This window comes from Drosophila ficusphila, unplaced genomic scaffold (assembly GCF_018152265.1).
Source record: "Drosophila ficusphila isolate 14025-0441.05 unplaced genomic scaffold, ASM1815226v1 contig_791, whole genome shotgun sequence".
NCBI classification, from domain to species: Eukaryota; Metazoa; Arthropoda; class Insecta; order Diptera; family Drosophilidae; genus Drosophila; species Drosophila ficusphila.
In genome coordinates, this window is record NW_025064737.1 from 5402080 (window position 1) to 5423846 (window position 21767).

The window sequence follows — 21767 nt, forward strand, 5'->3', positions numbered from 1 at the left end:
CTTCTAACGTTGACAGTTCGTCTCGACATATTAAAGGTTACCCAGAGCCTGCTGGAGCAAAAGCCCAGAGCTGCTATTCAATGTAAAAATGACAGCATGATTGTTCAGTTTTCAGTTTTAACTATTTATTTCGTGTTCGGTTTCGTGTGTTCTAAATACATCCCAGCTATACCATTGCCTCTCTTTTGGGGGCGGGTAGGTAAAAGTATGTAGTGTATGCAGTTGGTTATCAAACATTTTAAAAACTATCACAAATCAATTATTGGATGTGGCTACACAACTTAGTTCATATAACATGCGACAGCTCTGATCCGAGAGATCCAACTGGGGGATAACCTGATCTTTCAGAGGCAGTCGGGTTAATACAACAGTATCCTCGTTGATTCATTTCGACTCTACAACACTTCGAATTACAAATTACGAACAACACATAACATTTAAAAAATACTAATACTTCGATTCGTTTTTTCTCGGCTCACATTCAGTTCACGTTCAAATAAAAAGCTTTAACAAAAACCCAATCCACAGTTAACGTTGAGTGTAAATGAAAAACCGCTTGGATCTAGTGGCTAGATGAGCTTACAGATTAATGGGTTTCTTAGCCGGGTGAACCTCGAATTGGTTGGGTGACGTCTATAAACTATTTTCCTTAAGTAACTTGGGCTTCTTGTTCGTTATCCTTCCCTTTTTAAGGTGTGCCTTTGAGTGAATTCACTTTAAAATATTTGACTATTCATTGCCATTATAATTAATGTATATAATTGCTAAAACAATTGGCTTCGATTCCTTACACAATTTCGTAATAGTTATGAGTATTAAATTATAACCGTATATAGTTAACTTTCGGGGCACTTTTGAGCTCGATTCGCGGGCTCTGTTCTTGGGTTTCTGTAACTGGAGGCTGAAATTGAGATTAGAGGCGTGGCAGGGACTTATTGATGCTTCACTGGAGCTAATCCCCGTGCGGTGTTTCCGATTCTGATTCTGATTCTGTTTCTGTAACTGTAGCCTTTAAATGTGTTATATTTGAGCAAAATTGTAACTGCATGCGATCCGATCGAACTTTTACATCAACAACAACGACAATAAGAATTATGGTATAATGACACACAAAGTATAACCCTCTAAATCTGATTGTATCCTCTGCTGAAATGGTTTTGATATGCCTGATCCAGGACCACCTCAATCCGCCGGAGCGTAGTAGACCACGGTGGATTTGCGGCGGAAGCCGAGGTTGAAGAACGACGTCTCCGACTTCTTGCGCTCGTGCTCCTGCTCGTTGCCGAAGTAGGAGAACAGTCGGCCGGTGGCTCCCTGGGTGGTCCGGTGGTGCTCCGAGCTGCTCCGGCCACCGCCACCTCCTCCGCCGTGGACACTGTGGCTGCTGCTCTGGCGGTGGATCTTGGTCAGCGAGGTGTGCGAGTGCTGCCGCTGCAGGTGCTGCGTGTGGAGCGAGTGCTGCCGGTGGTGGAACTGCTGCTGGAGGTGCTGCTGGTGGGTCTGATTCGGGTGGTGCTGCTGGTGGTGGTGGTGCTGCTGATGCTGATGCTGATGCAAAAGTTGCTGGTGATGCTGTGCGTTGGCGCCGCCGTGGCCATGTAGAAACCCAGTGGTGGTCGGCGACAGATCAGTCATCTCACACGGCCAGAGGGTGAACGAAGATGGGACCTTATGTATCCCGTCCGATAGTCGATAATGGTGGGATGCTGACCTGTTGAAGTACCGCTCCGAGGGCCGCGACCCCATCTAGATTTTGTGTTCGGGAATTTGAGATTTTTTTTTTTTTGTGGTTTCGTGTGGTAAGAACAAAGTGTTGCATGTTAGTTATTGGCCGTACTAGCTAACTGGTTAGAGTTATCTTCTGTTTCTGATTTACTTTCTAGGCATTTCTCGGGTGTTCAACTCTAAGGCGCTACATACACTCACATTTACACAGAGTAAGCGCTTGCATGACTATATCTTTTTGGACCAGGCTCTGCAGGCAATAGGATTTCCCCACAAAATGGGGTTCCCCATTTCTGCAGTGCCCAGTTACAATAGCCTAAGCGCTAAGACTTTTTACTGATTTTTTACTGATGTTCGGTGTTTGTTATATACAAATTGTGTGTGTTTGGTTTGTTGTTGGAGTGTTGGGTGTGTGTGTTTGTTTGTGTGTGGGGAGTGTTTTGGGGCTTAAGCGGGGTATTCAAGTTACGGGTGCCACAAATAGTTACATTAAGCTGTGCTCTCCAAAGTTCATAAGTAGCTTGAATAGCAAAGATACTTCTCAACAACATAGGCAAGCTGCAAACATTACAAAGCAAACGGAACTTAAAGATTTCGAAAACTTTAAATATATAGAGAGGGTGATTCGGTGAGCTGGACATGGGAGGATTTTGAGGTGAGACTAGTGACTCTAGGAGCTGATCAAAAATAAATAGCTTGAAACTCTCACCGTTCGTTCGTTTGAGTTTCTCAGTCGGAAACTTGAATCTTACTTAACGTAGTTTGGTACAAAAGTGTTCTTAACAGTCGCATAACAGTTGTAAAAACTTTTGGGTTTTCGGGGGAGGATGCGTGGGCGTGGCAGTGGCCGGGGGCCTAAGCAAAAACAGTCGAAAGCCACACGCCTTTTTGTTTTGTTTTTTTGGTTTCATTCATGCGATTGGCTCAAACAACATATGATTCGGTTTTGACCGCATAATACTTTCGATTGTGTTTGTAATGGGTGGCATATATATGCTGCGATCTGTCAGTCGAAAATCCAAAAAGAGTCCAGAATAAACAGAGAGCGAGACAGATAGGGGAGATAGAAAGAGAACGCAAAGGGAAGTCAAAAAAGGATAACAGTACAAAAATCAAGATGTGATGCCCGGTATGGTAGGACTAGTTCTACGAGTGGCAACTGTACCTCGTCCAATCTTAACGCTAGGAAATTATTCAAGTTTCGTACTTACCCCATTCAGTGGCAAGTGGTGCAATTGAGTTTCAGAGTTTTTCTTTGGTTTTTGTTACGTTTTTGCTTTTGGAAAATCTTTTTACAAAATATATCTTGTCTTGTTCTGTTCTTGGTTTTCTGTACAATTCAGTGACCTGTTCCAAAACTCTTAGCTTATGTGGTGCGTGCGCGTGATGTGCCGCTGCGCATATCTGGTGGACGGTCCCGTGACTATAGCATCTCGTTTACAAAGCGCTGGCCTACCGCTACATGGTTTAAATGTGTGGTCATGTTCGATCACGTTCGATCGTGTTCAATCGTGTTTAATCATGTTCAATTATTTTTGCGGTGTATTTTGCAATGGAAGTCATTCAATTTGGCCAGTTCCCGTTCAGTGGTGTGTGTACGTGTAGGTGTTTGTGTGTGAAGAAAGAGAGAGAGAATAGTTCGAGAAGAGGAGATAGTCCAGAGAAACAGAGAGAGAGAGAGAGAAAGAGAGATAGGCAGGTTGTGGCAGAGGTGAAGAAGAAAAACAAGAGAAAAGAAGCAATAGTACAGATTAGCGGTGTTACTATATACAAATCAGGAGATTCTACTTCTAGAGAGCTGCTCGTTTCTAACTTGTGGTAAGAGATGCAGAGACAACATATTGGTAGTAAGTCTGTAAAAAGGTCTTCTATCCATTAGACAAACTTTCTACAAAGCCGTCCCTGTACCATTTACCACCAGCATTTGATTTCAGATGGCCTCAAAAGAATATTTTACAAGAAACTGCACAACGGAAGATCATGATCATTGCATTGCTACTCCGGTGACTCCGAAAGTGGGTGGGTGGGTGGTTTTAGGTGATTGGGTGAGTCTGTCGTTCGGCATCGGATCGATACCCTTTATGTGAGGTGAGTTTAGCTGGCAGTGGGCATTGCAGGACCCTCGGATCGACTTACCTTAGCACTGGGGCCAAAAGAATAGTTAACCGAAATCTGGCGGAGCGAGACTACTCGGACGTACTGTACTCATTTACCAAAGACTATCATTACTGTTACTCGGATTAGCTTACGAAAGAAGGATATGGAAATCATAACTTAGATGCGAGAGGTTAGGTTAGGAGAACCAGTTGCAATCCCTCATAAACCAAACGAAACCAAATCAAACCCGAATTATCAAAAGTCTAGGCAAGAGTTGAATAAGGATCATAACGAAATCGAATGAAAAAAACATACTTCGCTTACAGTTGGATTTGGATAAATATATTAGTTAGTTTGATTGTTGATTGCTTGTCTCGTATGGGCTGGGTATTTAGAGTAAGGTATTCCTAAGTGGCGTACGAGTATAATAACGAAAAACCCTTCTTTCAGATTTCGGGCACCGTGTTGTTTATGCTTAGGTTGTAAAAAACACATTCATTTCTCACAGCACAGCCTAATCTCGAAACTCACCTCGCATTGTGACCCAGCATTATGATGCTTCTGCAAAAAGACAATTGAGAAATGTCGACACGTTTTTTATATATATAGAAGTAGGTAGAGTATATAGCATAGAGTAGAGCTTGAAGAATTTAAAGTTAGACAGACAGATCGCACAGAAATAAAGGCGTAACTCAAGAGTAGATCAGATTGGAAAACGAAAAACGCTCAATTCGAAACGAAAAACGAAGAGAAACGAAGAACGAAGTTCGGTTCAATCATGCCAATCAGTAACAATTTGAATGCATTTTAATGTATATCTTTATTTTTGGGGTTTAATTGTTTTTAAAGGTCGGGCTTTGTTTTTATTCGGTTTCTCTGGTCATCCTGGCAATGTATTTTTAGAAATGATAATGGATAATGGGGACTCTCGGACCCCGGTTCGGTAAATTCGTTCATGCTGCGGTCAAACATCTGCAAACATCTATGGTAACTTGCGCTCTCCTCTCTAAGTGCAGACAGTTTGGGTAACACAGGAAGGAAACAATAAATCAAAATTTATTTACACAAACAGGTTCTGGCCAAGTCAACGGATTCAACCCAATTACAATAAGCTGCAATTCAGAAGAGGTCACACAACAACAACAGCCAAACAAATCGTCATTATCATAGTCACCAGCATCCATATTCTTGGAGTTCTGCGTGGATCTTGAAATGGAAACTTTCGCAACACCAGCGAAACTCAAACTACATACTTTGAGGTGGGTGTGTGGGTGTTTCAAGGTGTGTGGGTGGGTGTGTGTTGTTCGGGTGTGGGAACCTCTACAGTTAAAGAACCTCGGCACCAGCAACCAACATCCAGATACAAGGATATATCTTACACAAGTGGGCAAAACAAAAGATTGGCACCGAGATCGGTTGGGTCTCTCCACTATCTCTGAAATGGTGGGTGGGTAAAAAAGGGGGGTTGCTGATATGCCGAAACGAAACGAAATAATCAAAGTATCAACATCAATAAGTATAAGTACATTTATGGTAACGGCAGCGCCAAAAAAAACGTTAAGAACAACAACGAGATGGGATTGTCAACCAATTGCACAACAGCCGAAGTAGTAGTGTCGGTAAAACGGCTTTATTAACGGTAACGATATATAGATATATGTTCGTAAAATGTGTGTGGAGGTATATTTCGGTATATAGTTAATTGGGTGTACATAAAGGCAGGTATATGTTATATAGAGTAACAGTTAGATACACATGTCTAAATATTTTTCTTTCAACAAGGGTGAGCGCAAAGTTGGAAGCCAAAGTGTTGTAGTTTTGCTGTGGGATATATGGGTGTTCAATATATACCTATAGATAGCATAGAAGTTTTTTGTTGTTGTATTCAGTAAAAAATCTGCCAAGTTTCTGTTACATATCATTAGCATTATCAAAGGTCAAAGTTCAAAGTTAAAAGTTGAGTTGGAAGGTTCGTTATCGGTAAACACAAATCTCGGGATGCCTACGGTTCTAATTTATATCTATATATGGTGTCTTAAATCAGGGGTTTGGTATTGTTTTTGGTTTTGGGTTTTTGGCTTAGCTTGTGTTTTTGGCCTACCGAATGAGCATAGCGAATTTCGGCTAATTCACAACAACATTGGTAGCGGAGTATGGCACGAACGCTCTTTCTGCAAGATGTTTGTTTATATAAAATTAAATATATAGTTTATGTGAGTATACAGGAAATTAACAGCGTTTTATCGAACTAAACATGAGTAGAAATTTTAATTTTTTTCGATGATTTATTTTTACGTTTGCTTTTTAGTCTTTAGTGCCACTGAGTAGCAACATCAAAATAAAATAACTTTGAAGAAACAACCCAAAATAAAACACAACCGAAATAAACTAAAGCCGTAAAATATTTGAAACAAACACGCACGAGTCTTTTACTCTGACAAAGAAAATTAGCATATTAATTGCATAACAATTATTTTTAGCAATATGACTAAATATGAGAAATATTTCCCACTTACCGCAACAATCGCGTTATATAGTCTGGCCAGTTGGCGGGGAACATAACGAGGAAAAATCCAATGCCAATCAGAATGACTCCGGCCAGCTTCATGCCCGCAAAGTTCGCACTGTACAGTATGACATCAAGGGCTAATAAATCGAATAAGAATTTAATTAGCATTTTGTAACGGTATTTTCAAGAGCAGAGTTCACAACATTTTTTCAGCAAGTGTAAAAATGGAAATTAAACGAGAAGCCAACATGAATATTAAATGACAAACTAATTAAACTGCCCAACTATTGTAATTTTGGATCCTCTAATTAGTTTCTTAATATACCTGAAATTCAATTTATATTTACCAACATTGATCTAATTTTAGTGGTTTTTTTTGGAACATATTCCCCATTCTTTTCCTCTAATCATTAATTTAATTTCCTTTACTTTTTCTTAACAAACAATGTCGGTCTAAGGGAATGTTTGAATTTATGTCGCAATGCCCCACAACAAAACAAAGATCAAGCGGTCTTACGTGCCCCACGTGAGTGCCCGGTTTTTATGTTACAATTTAAAACAATTTATAGTCACGGAATCCTTCAAGCGAAAAGAGGCTAACCCAGGACCCCAAAGTAACACCAATCCCAACCCCGAACCCAACCCCATGCTGGAAGTCATGATGAGAACGATGGCCTGTGTACATACCACCAGAAACGGGCACAGCGGTAATCAGACCCAATGTCACAAACATGTTGTACGTAACGGCGGCACTGAACTGCATCAGAACGTGGAAAACTGCAATCAAAATTAATTACACCGATAAAAGTTTATGGCACAACAAAGGCGTTGGAGAAGGGGGAAAAGGAGGAGAAGATGGAGGTGTTCCTACCGAGGAGCAGGAGGCTCGCCGCGAACAGGAGGTTCCAGGGTATGCTCTCCGACGTGAGGCTCTCCGTGCCAGTCAGGTAGAGGCCCAGCACCACGGGCCACAGCAGCAGGGCGTTGAGGAAGCCGAGGGCGGTGAATATGAAGGCGATTTGGCTCACCGGCGGATCGCCCATCACCTTGCGGAACATAACCTGTGAAGCGACAGGCCAACATGAGCTCATGAGCACGATATGGCCCGCACACGAACCGGGAAAACCGAAAACAGAATAAAGGAAAACCGGGACACCCAGTTCGATGGGTTACTCACCCTGAACACGGCATACCCAGCTCCGGCCAAAGTGGCCAGCACCACGCCGCTCAGGGTTCGGCTTTCCGTGATTCCGTCCATGTAGGCGAGCAGCGCGATTCCCGTGTCGCAGAGTATGATGGCCACGATCTGAAATAAGTCGGTAATTTAATTGCCATTTTCATTGGGGTTTCATTTACAGTATAGGAAGTTCTATGTTGTAGGAATTTGAATGCATTTTCTTAAAAGCTGTTTATTAAAAATACTCTGTAGGTTCATCAAAAAGGTTTCTGGCTAAAGAATTGCTAAAAATACACCCTGAAAGTTTTGTATTGTTTTTAAGGAGGAAAGAAATAATCAAAAAGTTCTTTTTTATATGTTAAACTGCTATTGTAGGTATTTTTAAAAAATGGTTAGAGTACGGAAAATTTTTTTAAAAATGTAGGTATATATAATCATAATAATTATATATTCTAAATACTCAATAGCTCATACAAGCCATCAAACTTTCAATCCCCAGGATTTTATAATCACTTGTTGTTTATAAAATATTCTGCCATTTACCCAACCAGTAAGATGTCTTCCAGCTACGATCGAGCTGTCACCATATTCTCGCCGGACGGACACCTGTTGCAGGTGGAGTACGCCCAGGAAGCGGTTCGAAAGGGAGCGACTGCGGTTGGGGTTCGGGGAGCCAACGTTGTGGTCCTCGCTGTGGAGAAGAACTCGGTGGCCAAGTTGCAGGAGGATCGAACGGTGCGTAAGATTTCCATGCTCGACCATCACGCGGTGTTGGCATTCGCAGGTTTAACTGCCGATGCTCGAATCCTGATTAATCGCGCTCAGGTCGAATGTCAGAGCCACAGGCTCAACTTCGAGAACCCGGTGACCCTGGAGTACATCTCCAAGTACATTGCCCAGCTGAAGCAGAAGTACACGCAGAGCAACGGTCGTCGACCCTTCGGGTTATCATGTCTAATCGGAGGATTCGATGCCAATGGATCTGCTCATCTCTTTCAGACCGAACCATCAGGAATTCTTTATGAGTACGTGGCAAGCGCCACTGGCCGGTCTTCGAATACAGTGCGCGAGTTCTTAGAGAAGACCTTTTGCCAGGAGAAAGTTAGCTCGGAATGCGGAGCCGTAAAACTGGCCATCCGAGCACTCCTAGAAGCCCAGTCGGGCCAGAACAAACTGGAGGTGGCCATCATGGAGCACGGCAAGCCCATGAAAATGCTGGACAGTAGAGCCATTGCCACATACGTTAGAATTATCGAGGGGGAAAAGGAGCAGGAGCTTGCTTTTAGAAAATATAGAGCTTTGGATGATTTATAGAAAACAGTTTTGAGCTGCGGTAGATTTTAATTAAATAATCGTTTACTATTGTTCAATCTATATTTTTTTGAATCGTTCTTGATGTATGCATCGTTTTAAGCTCTTAATGCTCCCAGACTTAGACAGAATTTTGTTTCCTTTTTTCTTATTACTAAATTATGTAAATGCAAATGCATAAGCTCTGCTTGTTAAAAAATAAATATTTAATGCACATTTATCCGAAAATCTGGTGTGAAGTTCGATTTCCAAAAACCTAAGGAAAACATGATTCCTTTGCCTTTGTATTTATTATCTTCACTTACTCTCACGCCCACGAACTGCTCGTGCAGGATCACCCAGGATAACAGGTAAACGCAGGCCACGTTGGTGGCAAACAGGGCCAATGCATCCGTGGCGTAGAGGACGTGCAGGGAGAGGGTGTACAGGTAGGTGGTGACCAGCCACAAAATGCAGAAGCAGAGGCAGCGATTGAGGAAGCGGCCTGTGGATCGAAAGCAAAGTGGATAAGATCTCCAAAGGGGTGAAGCCATCGTCCAACTCACCCACTGTGAAGCCGCGCTCCCGGAATCCCCGCACCACATCGCCCAGGATGTCGCTCAGCTTCTCGCACTTGCGCGTGGACACCAAGCCCAGGATGTAGATGGGAAAGAAGAGCAGCGAGAAGTTGGTGAAGAACCAGGCGGCGAAGAAGGGGGCGCTGAAGTAGACGGGCTGGCGCGGTGGTATGTTGAACATCTCGGTGGCGTCCTCGACGTGGTGCAGCGACGAGTCGCTGATGGCCAGTATGTCCTCCAGCTCCGTGCTCAGATCCGCGCGGCTCGAGGACGTGTCCTGGTCGTCGTTCAGCAAGTCGTCGTACGGCGCTCGGTACTTGTACATGTACTTGATGCAGTGGGTGGCCCCCACCCACGAGGCGGTCATCAGGATGGTCACGCACACGCCGAAGTACATCTGGAATGCAGTTTGAGTATGGCAAGGTTAGCATTTATTTCCAGTAAATTAAAAATAAAGAAAACTATTATTTTAGCTGTTAGTTTAGGAGTTCAATTTGCGTGTGCTAATATATACTGCATACAAGTTTTAGGTATAAATGGTGAAGATATTTCTGCGTAACACGATAATAAATATATGCAGAAGCCATTTTGCTTAAAATTATTGGACCAAGAAAGGATTGTATATATTTCCATAAAAATATGACCGAAATTTTTTATTTTGAGGATATTAAGAGTTTTAATGAACAAGAGAAACGGAGATAATTCTAATGTTCTTTCAATTAGTTCAAATATTCCCCGATTTCGTTAAAATATATAAGTTACAATTGAATTAATATTCAATGATTTTTGGAAAAATTAATGTGGAATCAATTAACCAAACAAATCTTTTTAGGAGAATTATTAAGGTCGCAAAACTCGTTTGTCGAAAATGTTGGGAGCCACTTTTCGGCAAGAAATATTTAAAAAGTTTATGAAATAGCAAGTAATTATTTATTGTGAAGGATACAATATTGTTTATAAGGAATGTATGATTTTGTGATTTTTTATGGTTTATTTATTTGTTTGCTATAATAATTTGTTTCTTTTAAATAGACATGTACTTTGTTAGCTGGCCTTACCTTTCTGGCCAGTTCGGAGCAGCAGGACTCCTTGCAGGCCTGCAGCTTGCGGAAGCGCAGCTCCGGCTCCTCCCCGTGTCCATTGGCCTGCTGCTGCTCCGTCTGCGTGTCGCTGGAGTCGCCCCCGCCGAAGTGGTGACCCGTATTGTGGCTACCCGGAGCACTGGTGGGCGTGTCCGCCGGGATGATGATCACCTCGTTGGGGTCCTGCTGGCTCGACGAGATCGAGTCTTGGTGGGTTATTTGCGGGTTGCTCGAGGTGAGCACGTTGCTGAAGCCGCAGCTGCCCGCCGCCCCGCCGCCGCCACTGCCATTCTGGGCCGACGATCCGGGAGCGATGGCCGAGCTGCTGCTGGCTCCCGCACCGCCGCCTCCGCCGGAGTTGTTGCTGTTGTACGGGCCATTCGTCGAGGAGTCGCCGGTGACCACCACGGAGGGAGTGCGCACCCGTTTCGGATTGAAAATGGCTGGAATTTCGCCGTCGCGCGTCATGCTCTCATCATTACCGGCCTCCTCTGTCGCTCATAGTGGTCCGATTCTGAAAAAAATAAGTGAAATTGTCTATAAGTCTCGTATAAAGGAAATAAATCTTAAGGGTCTAATTCTGCACACAAACTTATTGCATACTTTTTTGGGTTTTCTTATCAGTTTTTACCAAAGGACTTGTACGCATTTTGTATATGCTCTGAAATAATATTTTTGGGTGCCCTATAAATAATTTCATAAGCCCTTATAATCTTAATGATTAATATATAATACTGTATTTATTTCTGATTGAATATAAAGTTTTTATGCTACGTAATAATACAATTTTCCCTAACCAAATTAACGTTGTTTCCGTTTGTGCCAATAAATGCTCTTTACCGTTTTTACCAAAAATATTATAAATGAATATAATGTTGCATACCAGCCCCATATGGTATAAGGATAATATTTTAATACAGTTTGGAAAATGCAAAACTTTTCCATCTGCAAAATCTCATCACTTAAGCCTTTAACTTAAAAATCCGCCTACACTTAAAGGTGTGATACCTCCTCTTGAAACTGAAGCAGCCTTAAATTTTAATTTCAGGTAAACAGAGCTCTAATCAATGATTCAGTTCGATTCGGGCAGCCATTTTTCATCCCCTCGTTTTCCATCCCCACATTTTCCCGCCGTCTAGAATCAGGCTGCTCAGCTCACGTGCTCCCAGCGATTAAAGATTGAGGAACACGCAAATGGGAGGCCATTTCTCGACCCTTTACAAGCGAAAGGCGCACCCAAAGCCCACGCAGTTGGCAGTTGCTAGTTGCTAGTTGGTTGTTGGTAGTTGGTAGTTGGCAGTCAGGGTCTGAGCAATTTGCATGGCCTCCCCGGTTTCCATTTCCACTTCCATCCTCCGGCGAAAAGGGGAAAAGCGGAATAGCTGGCCTAGGCCAAACTCAAGGCTAGGGCAGCCAAGTTTTACGAGCACCACCAAATGACCAGCCAGCCCCACCAGACCAACTAGCCAGCGAACCAACCAGTTAGTCTGGCAATCGGCCGTTCATTAAAGTCGCTGCCCAGCCAGGAGCACATTGATTGGATGGCCACGAAGCCACGAAGCCACGAAGGCGAGGGACCGGGCTCATAACAATGCGAATTATGAACGCCCCAGCTCAAGCAGGTCAAGTTGAGTGGACAATAAACTGCCAACCGGATCTGGCCGGGCAATTTGTAAGCATTCTAAGTGGAGTGTTAAGTCCAACCCAGCCCACCCACACTACCGGATGAGTTACAATGTCCTTCGGCGTCCTTCACCTTCGCATCCCGCCGAACGGCTTGTGTTTGCCTTCGATAATAGCATTCTAATTGAAACATTAATTATTCAGCCTAGTTCAGGCTACAGCAAATGCCCTGCCGTTCTCCCAGGGGAGAATCCGAAAGCCTAATGGCTATATAATGAAGGTCCTGATAATTGCCTGCAATTTTTAGCGATTGGGAATAGTAATCTATTGATTTCCGAGCACCTTCAAGTTACTTAAAATTAATACGGAATCTGCGACGCGACTTTGAAAGTCAGGCAGTGGAATTTAAAAATATAAAAAAACAACTAAGTTTGGACTTATCTTAAGTAGCCATTTTTGCATTTTCACAATGCGGCCGTCAAAGGGAAAGTTTATTGTATCCTACCAGAATATTAAATTAGGGTAAACTTATATTCCCGACAGGTATTGATTACAAAACGCCAAAAATCCTGATGGGTTTCACTTTTCTTGTAAGAGACTTGTTTTACACGGAAACAGTGCTAATGGATTTGCAGAAATTACAAATCACACGACGTATTTCGTGACAACATCCATCTGCCATTTATACTGCCTGCTGAACTATAGAATACAAATTATGCTCATTTTTACTCTTGTCAAAAAATTCAATTTGACTTGTGGCGACTTCAGTTAAAATTTTACTAATTTTAAAGTTTTGGTTGAAACAAAAATCAAGGCACGACAAGTCCCAGTCATTGAATTGACTTTAATTAAATGAGAATTGTGGACAGATACAAATTTGTGTTTGTGTTTTATATGAATCTGAATCTCTGGCTTTGTCAGTAAGAGAGTGTCGGATTCTTGAATTACTAATTCATTACTTAATGCAACTTGGCTCGGATCAAATGATTTCTATCTGAGAATTGTTTTCAGTTAGGCATGAGCACTTGAAGTACGCCGACATGGAATTGCTTGTGAGCGGAAAACTTGCTCAGCTGCTTATTGTGGCTTGTTTGGGAGGTAAGCAAAACGAATCATTAGAAGATTACTAGGTTTTTAATATGCTACAACACTATTTACAGCCTTAGCAACGGCTGAGATTCAATGCGGTCGTCTGGAGGAGAGATTATTGTACACAACCCTGGAAAAGACAGAGCCGTCTGAGAATCCCTGGATTGGCATCCTGTTTTCGTCTCAGGGTGAGTATTGTTGTTGCCATAAACGAACTTCCCACCTTTTAATTTTAGAATTAAGTTGATTAATTATTGAACCCATTGATACCTTTCTAGGAAACGGACTAGAGAACACAAGATGCTCCGTGGTCATCATCAACGAACTGCACGTCCTCACCACTGCCACGTGTGTGAAGCGCTTTAAGACGCGATCCGGAGATACAAAAGCAGTGGCAATGCTGGGCGTTTGGGACGAGACTGCCTCTCCCGATGAGGAGCTCTTCTGCAACGAGAAGGACTTCTGCGTGCCGGGACCTGTGCTCTACCAGGTGGTGGAGATCAAGGTGCACCCGCAATCGGACAAGGACACAGGCGACAACGACTTGGCCATCCTGCGGTTGGAGAAGCCCATCGAGTGGACCGAATGGATCCAACCTATCTGCATGGAGGGCGCTTCCGAGCCGGAATCACTAACCAACCGGAACCTCCACTTTTCCGGTTTCAATAATGGCGATTACAACAAGGGAAAGGGTCTTTCCATGACGGTTTCCACTGCAAAATGCAAGCAGCTCACCTCATCGAGTGTCTTTTTCCCTGAAAACCAACTGTGTGGATATCCCGTGAAGAGAACCAAATTCTATCCGGGAACAGCACTGATGGACATCGATGTGCGGGGGGAGAAGCCGCACAGCTTCTACTTGGTGGCCATTCTGGTCCGGAGTGTGGACGCCGGACAGGCCACCACTCAAGTCTACCAAAATGTCAGACGCGCACGCTCTTGGATTACGGAGAACGCAAAGTAGGAAGAACCCTATTGAGTTGGCAGATTATACAACGTGTTTTGTGAATATCAGAAAAATATCAATAAAATCCAGTGACGAGGAAGTAAAATCTTTGTGAGGCCAGGGAAATTATCGATGCATCGTGATGGGAACTGCCCAGGGTTCCTCATTGGAAACGGGTTTTCATACGATCGCCGTACGTTTGTCATAGAGCATTAATTATAAGCGTATAAAAACAGGTAGCTTGGAAGAGTTAGTTGGAAATTTCATCTAACAAATATCAACACGGCGAAAACAGGAATAATAATGAGTAAATAAAATAAGCTTTAAATTATATGGTTTAATTTAAAGCTTATTTTATTCCAGGAATAGTTTTCCAAAGCATAATACTAAAACTAAAAGTATTAATATTAGTGGTAAATGTAGATACACAATATTAATTCCATATCATATTACATTCAATCAAAATATTTTTTGAAATAAAGTGTGGAATTTTATTGAAATCATTATTAAAGAAGTGAAAAAACAATCATATTTAAATGGCTATAAAATAAACAACAAATTTGTGTATCCAATGTTTAAGCATTAATCGTGTTAAAATAATGCCTTATTGAATTTCCTTTTTCAAATACTTTGTCATTAACACCAAATCATTAGTTTAAATAATGCCGTTTGGGGAATTAAACAAGTTACATGCCACTTAGATTGTATCATTAGAGTTGTAACAATATACAGGTTTTCTTTCCCATATATTTGTTCCAGTGTTGGAACTAATCTCTCAATCGGATCGAAAGCTTCTGGATAAACCCCCTATGAATCAAATCTCGTCGGGTGCTGATCATATTTTCCATCTCACAGTCAGTTGACTTTGAGCTGCGCCTCAGAATGCTTGGACGAATCGCAATTATCGTGCTGCTTCTAGGCCTTTTTGGCTCGGAAGTGCAATTAGAAAAGTTGGAGGACTCGGAATGCGGTTACTTCGACGAGGATCAGATGATCAAGCAGGGCAACTTTGCCATTCCCACCGATCACCAGTGGGTGGCTCGAATCGTATATGGAAATGGTAAGTAAAACTACCTTCAACCATAAAAACCACACATCTTAAATAATTATGAATTTCAGGGTTCGAGGGAAAGATTCGGGATAATGGCTGCTTGGGCGTGCTGATATCCAAGCGCTCTGTTCTGGCTCCCGCCCACTGTTTTGTCCAGTACAATGGAGTGGCAGAGGCCTTCTCCGTTCACCTGGGCGTCTACAACAAAAGCGCAAAGGTGGGAGTCCCGGTTTGCGAAAAGGACGGCTACTGTGTGCGACCCGCTCAGGAAATCAAGCTGGCCGAGGTGGCCATCCATCCGGAGTACGACTCGCGAACCCTGAAAAACAGTTTGGCGGTGCTCACCCTGCAGCGGGATGCCAAGATCTACCCAAATGTGATGCCCGTTTGCATGCCACCGCACCACTTGGTCAACGAGACGCTGGTGGGCCAGACCTTCATTGTGGCAGGTCTGCGAACCAAGGAGGATCTCCGGCTCAAGACCTGGTTCAACTCGCTCAGCCGTTCCTTCTGCGAATCGAAGGTCAAGACGCTGGTGACCAGCAGCAACACAGTGTGTGGATATCAAACCAAACCGGAGTCTTATTACATCGGAGCTCCGCTGGTGGGAATGCAAAAGAAGAGGCGAGTCACGCAGAACTACTATCTGGTGGGCATAATGATCGACTGGCGCTGGGAGGACAACCGCATCATGTCCAGCTTCCTGGCGATCCGAAACTACTTGGACTTCATCCACCAGAATGCCAATTCGCTGATTGTACGCTCTTGAGCGGAAAATAAAATACAGAGGAGAAATACCAGCTGCCAACAGGTCTTGTTGGGGTGTTAATTATTCAGCTCCCGAGACCGAGACTCGTTATTTGCAGCTCGAAGCTCGTGCAACATGCAAATTGTTCCTACACTTATAGCATTTTAATGAGCAGTCACTCAGCGCAGCGCAGCCGCCGCTAGTTGGCTAATGCGAGGAATATGGAAATTTCATCGCTTTCCCTCCGCTCCCCGCTTTCTTGTCATTGGGGAAGTCTGGCAGGAGACAGCCGAAAATGCTGCAAGTACCCAGCGGAACGGAAACGGAAGCCCTGGGGGCCGCATGGCGGAATGGGTGGGCGCTAAGCGAGGATTCGGGCTGCCTTGCCATTGGACGAATGCCAAGGCATTGACTTAACTGCCAGAACTCGAGGAAATCCAAAAGAAACCGAACAATAGACGTTTACAGAGAGACAAATGGGTACAGAGAAAGTATTCCGGATGAAATATATCAGTGGAAATATAGTAAAAGGTACATTTTTGTAGAACTTCAAGACATATTACACAATTGTTTAGGTGCCCAGGCACAAGTGGATATGTGCCAAAATCCCACACCCTTAAGCCTGTTAATTTAAAATAGAATTTCGTTTGAATTATATTAATTTATTTATGTAACTCAAATTTAATATTTCCTCATTCAGATATACATAGATTATTTAAATTACTTATTAACAAAAAGATATTTTCGAAAATATTTAAATTCTAACCATAGCCTAAAGGTTTTCCAAAAAAGGGTTTTTATTGGCCCTTTTCTAGGGGCTTTGTTCATTGCAATCGCTTATGGTTTTATTTTTTTTTGTGCACCAAATGAGGCATTTAATGTGAAAAATTTGCTTTTAATGCGGCGGACGGACGGACTCGCTTTGTGATAAAATAGGCATGACTACAAAGGGACTCAGACAGAAAACAACCAGGAGGATTAAATATTAAGTTGCTGGTGGGTTTCGTCCTTTATGATCCACTACTACCCTTCCTCCCCGAGGTCTCGTCAGGCTAATGTAGACACATCGCTTTTATCGGCGTGCCGAGGCATACTTTTAGGCGCCAAATTGCTCTATAAAGCAGCGCGCTAAGAAAAGCGGCGCGCACTGTTTATTTTTGCCAGGAATAAAAATCACAATAAAATTTAAATTGCCAGACATAAGCGCCTTGAGGAGCTGGAGATGGGCACAAAAACGTGACCAAATGACGATGACCGACGGGGATAAACAGCGCATTCCGCCCGCCGTTCGAGGAGAAATGCGATTCAAAACAAAAAACAAACAGCTGAACGAGAGAAAGTTGGCCGGAGAGGAGAAAGCTGTCACGAGAGAATCCCCAAAGAGAGAGAGAGAGCAGCTTTGTGTGGGTGTCGTGCTGGCCAAAAGTAAACGAGCTTACGCCAGCAACAACAACAACAACTGCGAAAAGCAGGGAACAGTAAGCGTACGAACAAACACCTCGGTCGAGGACACCACGCGGCGTATACGCAATGTGACATTTTTAGTGGTTATGGTCAAGCACAGCACTTGAGCGAGGGCAGTGCGAGAAGGAAAGCGAAAGTGACGCCAAAAACAGAGGCAGTCAGACACCTGCTCGGCGGCAAGAACAACAAATACAACATCGCCAGCCACCTGGGACACACGGAAACAAATTGGTAATCCAAAGGCAATAGGGTGCTCCAAAGTGGTAACTAAAATATAATAAAAGGTCCTTTTACCATGTACAAAGAGAGTCAGTTAATAATTTAAAGGCTATTCTTGGACAACAAAATTATGGTATTTAAATGTCTTACAGTGCGGCTATTATTCCTGGCCTTCAGCTGCTCCAATATTAGAACACTTTGAAATAAAGTTTAGCACATATTTACTGAAAACAGAATGAACACCGATAATTAATTTATTTGTTTTATATTTATTTATTTGATTTTCTTTCCGTGCTTTGCTGGCATGTTGAAATGCGCGTTTGAAAATGGAAACAAAACGCCCGCCAAGATGACTTTCCGTCGGTTCGAACTTGTGTGCACGCTTTTGTGGGCTTGTGGCTGGCTTTAGGGTTAGTGACTAGGCCTTGAGGTCGGCGCACACCTTGACAGTAGTCGAAAATCTAGCCCGCCCCCACCCACTAGGCCCACAGACAGTTGTGACAACCTGGAAAGGAAGGGGGTGGTAGCTGAATTTTTCATTTCGCCACGAAAAACAGGGCAAGGGAAATTGCCTGGCGAATACGTTTATCTTTTAAGGTACCAAAAGGGCGAAGGAGCTCGAAGGGGGTAAAAGTGTTTTTCCAGGCTGCACAGCTGTCGCTTCGAATGGCTCGCGTTATGGATGCTCGGCGAGGCGTTTAATGATTTTATATAATTTACTTAAGCACTTAATGTCATTTTCCCACGGCACAGCCTTTACACACGGCACACAACTTTACGCAATTCTCTGGCCCTCGTGCGCTCTTTTTTTCTCTTATATAAAGATAGCGAGGCGGTCCGAATGGAATCCAAATGGACGCCACTGGCGACAATGTTCTCCGTGGCTCAGCCCTTTACTTAATTCAATTAAATGTGCAAAAATATGCTGGGTATAAATTTGGAGCAGCTCGGAAACGGAACGCTGCACGGATACACAAAACGAAGGCGCACACAGATGCACAGATACACACACGCACGGCCCACACAGATACACAGATACAATGGCTCACACACACTCACACACTCACTTTCACAAAAGGCACACACGAACGAACGTTGGATGGCTGGGCTGGCTGACTGGCCTGGCTAGCTGGCTGACTGGCTTGGCCCAAAAAAAGCAACTGCCACTTGAACGAGCCTTTTGACTTGTTTTCCTTCGACTTAGGTGGAAACTGTGACAGCAGCGCTCCTGGCGCTTCGCTGCTGGCGTTTTTCCAGCTCTCCTTTTCTAGAGCACGCGCCGCGTTCGTCCTGGGAAACCGTTTTCGCTGTCGTTTCTGGCCAGGAATCTCAACATCGACTGAAGCGTTTCCTGAGCTGCCTCGCCACTGGCCGAGGTTCTGAGCTTTTCCTGGCTCTCCCGGCCGCAAAAAGCCCTCTCGCCGAGCCACGCTTTTCCTCTCCCACTCGCTCGGCAAAGAAAAACACTTGTTAGGAATTTTCTTTTCGCCTTTCCTCGGGGTTTTTGTTTTGTTTTTTGCCATTGCTTTTCCCTTCAGCTGTTCGAAGGACTCAATAAATTGTTTTGCGATTTCGGCTGATAAGGATTTCCACATTCCGTGATTGCGGCCACAAAATAAGTTATTGCAAGTCAATAAAACCGCTCTTAAATGGCAATTTCACTCATGAAATCGAAAGGTGGTGGCCATAATATGGTATTCTAGATGCAGGTAAATAATTTGTCATACTGTTCTTTGCTTTTTTAATTTTTTGGGTCAAGAGTCAGCATATATATTTAATTTCCAGAATATAAAATAGATAGACTGTTTGATTTAATCTTATCTACAGATATTATAGTGGCCAAAAAATAACACTGAGACATTTCTCTAAAAATGGTTTATAAGAAATACTATAACTAGTTTCACTAAACTACTTAGCCTAGATTTTATTTTAACGCAGACATAATCCGTATTTAGAAAGCGTATCATTTTATTCCCACGACTTCGCTATTGACGAATACAAATCATCTCAATTTCTAGAGCGCTCTGATTTCATTTGCAATAAAGATTGCCAAATTGGCGAAGCAAATCCATCTAATGTGTCCATTTAGAGCAAACATCGCATTCAGCTTTGTTATTATGGCATTAAGACTCGAAGCTGCCGAGAAAATGCACCCATTAATACTCCATATGCCAAGGCACATCGTAAAATCTTGATAAGGAGAAGCCCACATAAACACAAATACGTCAGGAGAAAGCATTTCGCAAACCGACGACTCATCCCAGACAGCTTTGCATATTTTCGAAATTAGAACCCACAAGCAAACAAGTTTCTCAGCCGTAGCCAACAGCACTGAATGGTGTATTAATTGTGTAATCCATAAAAACCCATTTGCATATGTATGGGCGAGATTGGCAGCTGCCAACGAGCCCCGCGGGAGAGCTAAATGAAGATGGTCTCCGAATCCGAATTGGGTTAGTTGCTTTAGTGCCGGATTGAGTTAGTGCCACCAACACGGCCACCTTTGGATTTGCATTTGGGCTTGGGACAATGCCATTACAAATCAATTTGGCTAAGAGTTTGGCCAACCGTTCGCTGGTTCAATAAAAACTATTCTAATGAGATGCGCCGGGCGACAAAACAAAGGCAGTGACAACTGTTGACAACTAAGGTCGCGAATCGGATAAGATTTAGTTTCCATTCAACCGGGAACGGCTTCGGACGCATTCGAAATATATTGATAACCAAAGGACACCATAATATCCAGCTATGCAGTGGCTATTTTTTACGGCCTTTTTGCTGTTTGTGGCATTGGGTTATCCTGCACAAGCCATAAGGATATCCGCTCTAGAAGCCGAGCAACGCTGGCCACAAAAGCAGGCTAAGATTGGGTGAGGAAACGTTGCGCATTGGAGGCGAAAAGGATTCGGATGAATTGTGACTGTGATTCTACTATGAAATATCTAAACGGGATTTATACTTAAAGTTACATTTTAACGGAATTTATTTTTTCTTTATTCGACTGAAAGGTTATAGTAAAATAAATGTCAACTTAAAGTAAACTTTTGTATAAGAATAAATTAACTTTAAAACGGTGTCAAAACTAAACGTAAAAATACCATAAAATATGAATCCTGTTACTCCTGATTTTCATTTAATTTCCAATTTCTCATTTTCTAAGTAAAGTATTTATCCTCATTTCAGTTCCAGAAACTATCCTATTGAATATGTCCTGCTGCCGAGTGCTCGAGGTGGTTACAGGAGGCGTTATGTAAACAGTCTGGGCAAGGCAGCTCCTACAACCACCACCGAGCGTCCATTCATCCGCTATTGGAATAGCTTCGTTCGCAGTGTTCAGCCCTCCTTCAGTTTTCGCAATCTGACCAATCCACTGGCCAATTTCTTCAACGACGGCAGTTCCAACATAATTGAGAGTTCGCCCGTATACCTGCAGTCATACGATGAGCAAGAGCAACAGCTCGATGAACCGAATCCAGTGGCTTCGCCGAATTCCAACAAACGGAAGCGAAAGCGTCGCAAGCAGCAGAAACGACGACCCGCCTACGAATCGGAGGAGAACGACGATGCCTACGCACCTTATGATCCCTACTTTGTGCCACCTCCTCCGCCGCCACACGCACAACCTATGTTCTTCTACGACACCCATTCCGGCAGCTACTATGGGGTACAGCGCTTCAGCCCGCAGGATTTCCAAGCTAATTTCTACAACTTCAATGCCCAGCAGAATGAGCAAGAGGAAGTAGAAAGCGAGCCGGAGGAGGAGGCACCAGTGGTGAGGAGACTCAGTTCAAGGAAGGTGGCTTTGCTGCGCCCTCTGCCCTTGTCTTCGATCAAGAGCCAAGTGCCTGCGAAGTTGGTTGAAGTAAGCAAGCCGGAGAAGTTCAATGAGAACGAACAAACGGACGACGAAACTGAGAGCAACGCGCCGAGCAATGCACCGGCTGACGATGAAGAAGACGACGCTGATATCGAACCCAACTCGTCGCTCTCCGAGAGCATGCGCAATACTCTGGGCACGTACATGCGCGATGATCGCCACACCCGCCGGCGGCAGATGTTGGCGAGCGATGGAGCAGGAGCCCATGATTCCGACGCCCAAGTCTCGCCGCGCAATCAACAGCGACGCGTCTTTCGGTTGGACGCCTGGTGATTCTTCCTAAACTATCTTG

At 43.5% G+C, this 21767-nt stretch overlaps 5 protein-coding genes across 16 annotated transcripts; 4 read left to right on the top strand and 1 right to left on the bottom strand.

Annotated features, from left to right (window-relative positions):
- The first annotated feature begins 78 nt into the window (after positions 1 to 78).
- Positions 79 to 9033, top strand: LOC108093311 (proteasome subunit alpha type-7-1). Its single transcript, XM_017193294.1, has 2 exons — positions 79 to 205; positions 8008 to 9033. The coding sequence occupies exons 1-2, from the start codon at positions 97 to 99 to the stop codon at positions 8820 to 8822; spliced, it is 924 nt and encodes a 307-aa protein (XP_017048783.1). The 5' UTR covers positions 79 to 96; the 3' UTR covers positions 8823 to 9033.
- LOC108093307 (putative thiamine transporter SLC35F3) lies at positions 104 to 18920 on the bottom strand. Of its 12 annotated transcripts, XR_001771478.2 has the most exons (13): positions 18666 to 18920; positions 17749 to 17822; positions 10435 to 10972; positions 9365 to 9773; positions 9125 to 9303; positions 7509 to 7637; positions 7203 to 7392; positions 7019 to 7108; positions 6339 to 6468; positions 5924 to 5993; positions 4354 to 4383; positions 2435 to 2728; positions 1758 to 2283 (listed from the first exon to the last, which is right to left on the bottom strand). XR_001771478.2 is itself a non-coding variant. In XM_017193282.1 (12 exons), the coding sequence occupies exons 3-12, from the start codon at positions 10924 to 10926 to the stop codon at positions 1183 to 1185; spliced, it is 2283 nt and encodes a 760-aa protein (XP_017048771.1). In that variant the 5' UTR covers positions 10927 to 10972; positions 17749 to 17822; positions 18666 to 18920; the 3' UTR covers positions 104 to 1182. The 12 variants fall into 12 exon arrangements, 9 of the variants coding, with proteins under 9 accessions (XP_017048771.1, XP_017048773.1, XP_017048772.1 ...); XM_017193282.1 differs by lacking the exons at positions 1758 to 2283; positions 2435 to 2728 and adding an exon at positions 104 to 1746; XM_017193284.1 differs by lacking the exons at positions 1758 to 2283; positions 2435 to 2728 and adding an exon at positions 104 to 1746 and having other exon boundaries at positions 18658 to 18920.
- LOC108093313 (serine protease easter) lies at positions 13072 to 14216 on the top strand. Its single transcript, XM_017193296.1, has 3 exons — positions 13072 to 13179; positions 13242 to 13358; positions 13449 to 14216. Exons 1-3 carry the CDS (start codon positions 13122 to 13124, stop codon positions 14132 to 14134), a joined length of 861 nt encoding a protein of 286 aa, XP_017048785.1. The 5' UTR covers positions 13072 to 13121; the 3' UTR covers positions 14135 to 14216.
- On the top strand, positions 14966 to 15967 carry LOC108093312 (CLIP domain-containing serine protease 2). Its single transcript, XM_017193295.2, has 2 exons — positions 14966 to 15176; positions 15236 to 15967. Exons 1-2 carry the CDS (start codon positions 14999 to 15001, stop codon positions 15934 to 15936), a joined length of 879 nt encoding a protein of 292 aa, XP_017048784.1. The 5' UTR covers positions 14966 to 14998; the 3' UTR covers positions 15937 to 15967.
- A 1028-nt stretch (positions 18921 to 19948) lies between the features above and the next one.
- LOC108093366 lies at positions 19949 to 21748 on the top strand. The gene is made up of 2 exons (XM_017193387.2): positions 19949 to 20468; positions 20782 to 21748. Exons 1-2 carry the CDS (start codon positions 20347 to 20349, stop codon positions 21746 to 21748), a joined length of 1089 nt encoding a protein of 362 aa, XP_017048876.1. The 5' UTR covers positions 19949 to 20346.
- Positions 21749 to 21767: the final 19 nt, after the last annotated feature.

Coding starts and splice junctions, on each gene's coding strand:
- LOC108093312 (XM_017193295.2), top strand. CDS start 14,999: ATGCTTGGACGAATCGCAATTATCGTGCTGCTTCTAGGCCTTTTTGGC. Junction 15,177..15,235: donor TCGAATCGTATATGGAAATG/GTAAGTAAAACT, acceptor TATGAATTTCAG/GGTTCGAGGGAAAGATTCGG.
- LOC108093311 (XM_017193294.1), top strand. CDS start 97: ATGATTGTTCAGTTTTCAGTTTTAACTATTTATTTCGTGTTCGGTTTC. Junction 206..8,007: donor TTGGGGGCGGGTAGGTAAAA/GTATGTAGTGTA, acceptor TTCAATCCCCAG/GATTTTATAATCACTTGTTG.
- LOC108093366 (XM_017193387.2), top strand. CDS start 20,347: ATGCAGTGGCTATTTTTTACGGCCTTTTTGCTGTTTGTGGCATTGGGT. Junction 20,469..20,781: donor CAAAAGCAGGCTAAGATTGG/GTGAGGAAACGT, acceptor TCCTCATTTCAG/TTCCAGAAACTATCCTATTG.
- LOC108093313 (XM_017193296.1), top strand. CDS start 13,122: ATGGAATTGCTTGTGAGCGGAAAACTTGCTCAGCTGCTTATTGTGGCT. Junction 13,180..13,241: donor TATTGTGGCTTGTTTGGGAG/GTAAGCAAAACG, acceptor CACTATTTACAG/CCTTAGCAACGGCTGAGATT. Junction 13,359..13,448: donor CATCCTGTTTTCGTCTCAGG/GTGAGTATTGTT, acceptor ATACCTTTCTAG/GAAACGGACTAGAGAACACA.
- LOC108093307 (XM_017193283.1), bottom strand. CDS start 10,926: ATGACGCGCGACGGCGAAATTCCAGCCATTTTCAATCCGAAACGGGTG. Junction 7,109..7,202: donor GGCGAGCCTCCTGCTCCTCG/GTAGGAACACCT, acceptor TTTTGATTGCAG/TTTTCCACGTTCTGATGCAG. Junction 1,747..4,353: donor ATGCTGGGTCACAATGCGAG/GTGAGTTTCGAG, acceptor CACAAAATCTAG/ATGGGGTCGCGGCCCTCGGA.